The 6997-nt window shown below is 53.9% G+C and overlaps 1 protein-coding gene across 4 annotated transcripts in view; it reads left to right on the plus strand.

The window, feature by feature from the left end:
• Positions 1 to 6997, plus strand: part of KCNC4 (potassium voltage-gated channel subfamily C member 4) — a 23227-nt gene that overhangs the window by 13030 nt on the left and 3200 nt on the right. For 3 of the 4 annotated variants that reach the window (XM_017821260.1, XM_017821262.1, XM_017821263.1), the window contains exon 5: positions 2587 to 3068. The exons of the other annotated variant lie outside the window; for it this stretch is intronic. In XM_017821260.1, coding sequence (XP_017676749.1) covers positions 2587 to 2723 — 137 coding nt within the window. In that variant the 3' untranslated portion in view covers positions 2724 to 3068. Of the gene's footprint in view, positions 1 to 2586; positions 3069 to 6997 lie in introns of those variants that run through there. 4 annotated transcript variants of the gene reach the window in all.

Below are 6997 nucleotides of genomic sequence, written 5' to 3' on the forward strand. Positions count from 1 at the left end.
CATTGGAATGGGCTGCCCAGGGAAGTGGTGGATTCTCTGTCCCTGGAGATTGTTAGAAAGAGACTGGATGTGGCATCAGTGCCATGGGCTGGGAACCACAGTGGTGTTGGATCAAGGGTTGGACTTGATGATCTCTGATGATCCCTTCCAACCCAGCTGATTCTGTGATTCTGTGATTCTATGATTCTATGACTCTATGAGCTTCCACTGGCAATGCCTGGCTGGGGGGAGTGAGGAGCAGCCCAGGGCTGTGTTAGGAACAAGCACAGGCATTCCCGGGCACTGCTGCCTCCCTGCTTTACCCTGTCCATGTGCTCTCCCCTCCCTGCCCCTGCACTGGGAACTGAGTATTTCCTGAGGGAAGCCCAGCCTGGGAGGCCCCCCTGGGGTCACACAGTGTCCCCTCACTCTCTTTATAGGCAGCAAACCTGTTGGTAAAGCAATGCCAGTGACCTGAGGTAGCACTGGAGTTACTGGGATTCTGGGTCTGTTAATGAACTGCAGCCCTGGCAATTAGCAGAACACAACCCCCTGGGGCTTTGTGGCTCCTCCTGTCCCTGAGCTTGGTGGAAAACCATGATGGACTTGAGGGATGGAGCCCTGAGCTCCTTCCCAGGTGCTCCTGCCAGTGTGGCTTGGGAATAAACTGACGGAGAGGATGGAGCGTTGGGCTCGGGGAAGGTTTGCCCTCAGAGCTGCAGAGGATCTCTGGGGGAATCCAACATCTTTATGAAGTGCTGCCCCAAACTGTGGTGTTGGAGACTTAATCAGAGCAGGCAGCGTGACTTTGGCCCTATTCCTGTACCCTTTTCCAGCCTTTTTTATTCAGAGAACGGAGCAAGAGGGCAAAGATCCTCCCTGTAAACTTGGATCACCATGGAGGCTCCAAGCAAGCCTTGACCCCGTAACTCCTCCTGCCAAACTGGTGCTGTTTGGGTGCTGGATCCAGGGTTATCCTAAGCTTTCAGGGACTGTTGGATCTCAGCAGGATTGCTTCCCACACACACGGATCAGGGTGGCAGGGAAACATGTGAGCTCCCCAGAGAACCACAGCTCTCCCAGGAAAAGAGCAAGGGCTGAGCAAGGATGAGCCTAATGCAGTTTTTTGGGGGTACTGGGGGGAGCAGGAGGGTCTTTGCATCAGCTGCTGTAGGTGAGAAACATCCCCAGCTCCCCCAGCTCAGGGCTGTGCTCATTCCCTCCCCTCTCGCTGGGTGGATCCAAGCCAGAAAGTAAATCAGGAAATTGCTCCTCTTCTCAGGGGCTGATTCTAGTCCTGCTTCCACTGCAGAGACTGGAAAAGCTTTGCTAGAGTCAGCAACAGGTTTGTCCCTCTGTGCCCTGGACCCACCTCTGCCTGAAAAATGAGGAGCTTCTCAGGGGGCTGAGTGGTGGGAAGGGGTTGAAGGATCCTCATCCTCCCTGCTGAATGCTGGAGATGAGAAATGATTAGGGAAAAAAATATTAAAAGGGGATAAAAAAATCAGGTTTAAAGTGCTCTGGAGCTTTTTCCAGGTGACACTTTGTCTCGGCCTCCTCCTGGGGGGTGATGCTGTGGTTGCTCCAGGGTGAGTGCTGATTCCTGGTCCCATCCCAAACCAGCCTGGACAGACCAGCAGAACCCGAAATGCCCCCGGAACACCCCGGGGGTGGGACAAGGGAGGGGTTCCAAGCTTGGCACTGCCCCGGGGGCCATCCATCACCCTGTTTTTCTGCTGTCAGGAGCTGCTCCCTGCGCTGCCCCTGTACACACCCCGTCACTTCCACGCTCCTGCTTTCCCTGGATCCTGCTGGTGCTCGGGAAAGGCTCAGGCTTGGCTGGGTTTGCTCACCCAGGAAGATGCAGGCGCAGGGACATCGGGCTCATCATGGCTGGGAGCATCATTAATTTTCCATATTTTGGCAGCAGATTCAGGGACAGACTCATCTGCAACAGTGCTGCAGGTTGGACCTAAAAATCCAATTCTCAGTGCAAATACTTAGTGCCTTTCCAGCAAGAAAAGTGGCTTTTGACCTGTGAGAGCATTTCTTCTGGCTGTTTGCTTTTCCAATAAAAGCTGGAGCAATTCCTGGCTCTTTGGGAGGAGTGTGAAGGGTTCCTGTGCTTGAAGAAAAATAAATATCTGCAATTTCTTATGGAAAATAATGAGCACATCCACCTGCTCCTTTCCGCACAGAAAGGTGTGTGCAGCAGCTTGGGGTTTAAAACCCAGAGCTGTGGGAATAACTCCTTCAAAATCCCATATTTGTTTGAGTTCTGTTGCTTTTCCCCGTCTGCTTTAGCCCACAAAACCCCCAGTTTCATTCCTCATTCAGAAAAATTTGGGAAGCAAAATCCAACACCTCCCAGGAGCAATTTGGTCTCCCAGGACTGACGACTCCCAGGTCCTGGATTTGGCCAGTGCTGCTCCATGAAGGGAGGGGGAAGGTCTGGAGGATCTTTGGTTGCCCTCAGAAAGCTCTTCCTGGATTTTTCAGGGGGTTGATTGGGGTGTGGGGCTGGTGACGCTCCCCCTGGCGCTCCCGGCTTTCCCAGCCTTGGGAATGGGGCTGCTCGGCTCTAACCTGTGTGTTTTCTCCACCAAGGCTATGGAAAATCCCGGAGCCTGAGCAGCATAGCTGGCGTGGCAGGATCCACGGGGGGCTTGGCCCCGCTCCCGTCCCGCTGCAGCTCTCCCTGTGCTCTGCAGAGCCCCTGCTCTCCCGTCCCCTCCATCCTCTAAAACACCTCCCGGACCCTGCTCTGTGTCGTGTCGCTCCGTCCCCCCTTCCCAACAGCTCCGCGGCTCCAGTTTCCAGGCGAGTTCCAGCCGGGACATCTCCACCCCCGAGCAGCTGGTTCTGATCCTCTCCAGCCCCCCCTGCCCTGCTCTGCAGGAGCTGTAACGTCTCCACTGACCTTGTCTCGTCTTCAGGACACACCCCTGGAGTGGGGTTGGGGTAATTTCCCCCCCTCGAAACATTATTAGTCCCAAATAAAGCCCTGTGATTCCCTCTGGGGTCGAGCCCTCCCTCCCGTGGGCCGGTTGCACTTGGGCTAAAGGGTGGTGGAAACACAAGAAGGACATGTTGACTTATAAAATTATATCTCATTGTGCTGGAAATGGCTGAGTTCATATAATTTTAGGTTCTGTTTTGTTGTTTTTCTTTTTTTTTTTTTTTTTAATTTAAAAACCAGCGTCAAGTTTCCGGAGGCAACAGATGAATAAACCTCTATTCCCTGCCCAGCAGTGGTTCCCCTCTCATTTTGTGCCTTTTTCTGCCTAAATCACACTTGTTCTTTCCCAGACTGTGTCTGATTCTCCATCCGGCCTCAGGGACCTCCTGTGGAGGTTGAAGGGCCCTGGGAGAGGCTGGGATAATAGGTAGGGATGTTCCCAGGAAGAGCTGGGAGGTGGTGGGAAGAGGAACAAGGGTCCCTGGGAAAGCTGCTGCTGGTGTTGAACAGTGGGGACAGGAGGGATTTGAGACAAAACGATGCCTAAATGGAAAAGGGGATGAATCCTTTCTGGAGATGGACACGGGGGGGTGGGACAGAGCATTCCCATGGGAACGGGCACTGGGTTTGAACCAGATCCCCCCATCCCTGGGAGGAGGAGGCTGGAGTGCCAAACCCCTGTTACGCTGCTCTTGCTCGTGTCTATTAGTTTTTGGGGTGATTTTGGATGATCTCAGGTGTTTCTGGAACTCAAACCGACCCTTCAGCCCCTGATTTGTGGATCATGTCTTGCTCTGTTACCCCAGCTCAGCCTCCCCGGAGCCATCTGGGTTTGGGGGGGCTGCAGGGGCTGCTTTGGGGGTGCAGCCCTGGTCTGGAATCCCACCCTGCTGCTCTCTCAGTCTCTTTGCTCACCCTGAGCAAGGCAGGGCTGCCGCCTGGAGAATTTTCTGGGCAGCAGAGCTTAGTTTTGGGCGTGTTTAAAAAGAAAAGAGCCCCAAAAGCTTTTTGGGGATCAGACCCTTCCCCTCCATCATGGCCAAACTGGAGCTGGAGCTCAGGGAGTGATGCAGAGTGAGGATCCTTGGGGGGCAGGGATGGGCAAAGGTTGGACTGGATGATCTTGGAGGTCTTTTCCAACCTTAATGACTCTGTAATTCCACGGTCCCCACACCCTGAAGGAACTGGGATGGATTTTGGCCTTTCCCACAGCCAGGACCCTCCTGCTCCATCCCAGGCCCCCTGTGCCTCAGTTTCCCGCAGTGTAGAGAAGGAGCTGCCAGGAGGAGCCAGTTCCACCTCCAAAACAACCCCCCTCCGAGTCCTACACGGGCCCAACAAGAAGCCCTTCACTTTTATTTTGCTTTTCTTCCTCCCTCACTGTGTCCCAGCCCTGTCAGGGCTGAAGGGAAGCAGAAAAGAGGTGGAAAAACTTGGTGCCACGAGCTGGATCCTGGGGCTGGATGGCAGGAGCTGGGCCCTGCAGAGACCCAGTGCTGGAGCTGGAATTTCTGGGGATCTGGGGAGAAACTGGGCTGAGCTGCATCCATCCTCTGCCCAGGAGGTCCTGTGGTGGTTTCTGACCCCTGTGCTGTGCTGGGGATTCACCCCTTGTTGGCAGCACCTGTGTGTCAGTGGTGCAGCTGCATTCCCGGGATTTCTGTGATTGAAGTGTATTCCCATAGGAAATGGTCGGAGTAACTGGGCAGGTCCATGAATCACCCAAAGATCCATGAGCTGGCTGAGTCCAGTGGCTCACACTGGCATTTCTCTGGCTCATCCTCCCCTCTCGAAGCAGGAGGAGCTGGAATATCCCCATCCCCTGAGAGAGGAAAGGTCACCTTCTGTGATTTCAGTGGTCTCTGGACCACAAATGATTTATCAAGGTCACACACCGACTTTGGGGATAAGCCGGCCATGAAACCCTGTCCCTTGAATCAGACCAGGATGCTCAAAATTTGGGGTTTTAAGCAGAGGATCAATCCCAGAGCAGATCCCAGGAGGTCCCACCCTCTCCCCACAGCAGAGCTGATTGTCTGGTGTGGAAAACCTTTGGTGGACTCCCCAAAATCTGATCCCCACCGGAGCAAGGAGGGCTGGGCAGGAGCTGCCACAGGATGCAATTTTTAGCTGTGCCGTTATGCAACTCGGGAGAGGGGATGACTAATGTGCAAAAAGCTCCTCTAAAACAACCAAACCCCAAAAGGGAGACGGAGGGATTTCAGTGGGAGGCACCGAACTGCTGAGAAACCCTTCGCATCTTCTCCCTCTTCCTCCCCACCTCCCTCTGATTTGGGGGATGCAGGAGGGAGAAAGCAGCTCGTTGGTATTTTTAAGAGGGGTCTGGGTTGGTTTTGGGGGTGAGTTCAGCAGGGCTTAATCCCCTGGCTAAGAGGAGCTGTAGTGGATCAGAGCAGAGCTGTAAATATCTCCAGAGCCCAGGGTTTTATCTCAAACAGTGGCCAAAATTGGCTGCCTGGAGAACAGGATAAGAATAGAGCAGGAATATCCGATACTTCCCCTGAATATCCTCCCAGAGCCTATCTGTGTTTAGGGATCTGGAAGGAGCTCACGTTCCAGCCCAGAGAAAGGAAGGTTGTTGGATTTATTCCCGAGGAACTGAATAAATCCACAGGATTAGATCCATGGCTGCCTCTGCCCAAGTCCTAACATGGCATTTAAAAAAAAAAATAACCTCAAGGGGTCTGCAGGGACTGTCGGGGCATCCCAGTGTGGACAGGAGGGGTTCCCATGGGATGAGGGGACTCTGCTGCGTCTTGTTCCCAGCAGGATGCTGTGATTGAGGAGGAATAGATGGATAACACTGTGTATATGTGTGTCCCTTGCCTGTGGACAGTGGGATCCCCAGAGCTTTAGTGCCCCGTGTCCCTCTCCCCGTTGTGGCTGCAGACACAAGTGATGCTCAACAGCAGCAATGGGACCAGAAATCATGTGGAATGTTTGGGTGGGAAGGGACCTTAAATCCCATCCAGTCCCACCCCCTGCCATGGGCAGGGACACCTTCCACTATCCCAGGTTGCTCCAAGCCCTGTCCAAGCTGGCCTTGGACACTCCAGAGATGGTGCACAATGTCTCTGTTACTGTCCCGATGTTGGAGCTCCCACATCCCTCTGTCCACGTGTCCATCCACTCTGGGACATGGATCAGCACGTTGGGACAAGGACCAACCCCTATAACCACCCACCCCTGGTGCCGAAAGCACTGCAAGGAGCAAAACCAGAGCAGGCTTTGGATCCAGGGAGGGGATCTGGGGGCAGTTCCCCCTTCCAGCATCAGCTTTTCCTTCTCTTTTCCTCCTGGAAGGCTGGGAGCCCAGCGCTGCGTGGAGGCTGCACCAGGATCCCGGGGTTGCGTGCAAAGTATTAATTTTTATTGTTGCAACAACCTCTCCGTTTCTTGGGAGATGCCTGAAAGAGCTGAGAAAATAGAAAGGCCTGTCAGGCTGCCGGGAGGGAGGTGAAGATGTCAAGAGAGTAATTGCTCTACCCAGAAGGAGCCTGTTCCTGGCTTCCCCAGCACTGCCAGGAAAAATCCTCAGCGCTCATTTGATGGCAATAAAGGAAAAATAGAAAATAAATAGCAACCCCATGGTTTGCCCGTGCTGACGAGGAACGGGGAGAGCAGAGGCAGATGCAAAATAAGATGCAGTTGAGCTTATAAATAGGAGCCTCCCAGCTCCCAGTCTGTTACTTCCTCACCTCCACCCGGGCACTTGATCCTTACGCTTTTCCCACAGAAAAGGTAAATGAAGGAGCAGAAAGTATTTTGTAAATTGCTGGGGAGGGGGTCACGCTCTTCCTCCTGTGTGGGATGGGCTGGGGCAGGGAATGAGTCCTGGTGCTGTGGAAAAAATAATCACAGAGTCAGGGGATGGTTTGGGCTGGAAGGGACTTGGAAGCTCATCCTGTTCCACCCCCTGCCATGGGCAGGGACACCTTCCACTAGCCCAGGTTGCTCCAAGCCCCGTCCAACCTGGCCTTGGACACTTCCAGGGATGGGGCAGCCAAGCTTCTCTAGGAATTCCATCCCAGCACCTCC

The sequence above is a fragment of the Lepidothrix coronata genome, unplaced genomic scaffold (genome assembly GCF_001604755.1).
Source record: "Lepidothrix coronata isolate B3197 unplaced genomic scaffold, Lepidothrix_coronata-1.0 Scaffold90, whole genome shotgun sequence".
NCBI lineage: Eukaryota > Metazoa > Chordata > Aves > Passeriformes > Pipridae > Lepidothrix > Lepidothrix coronata.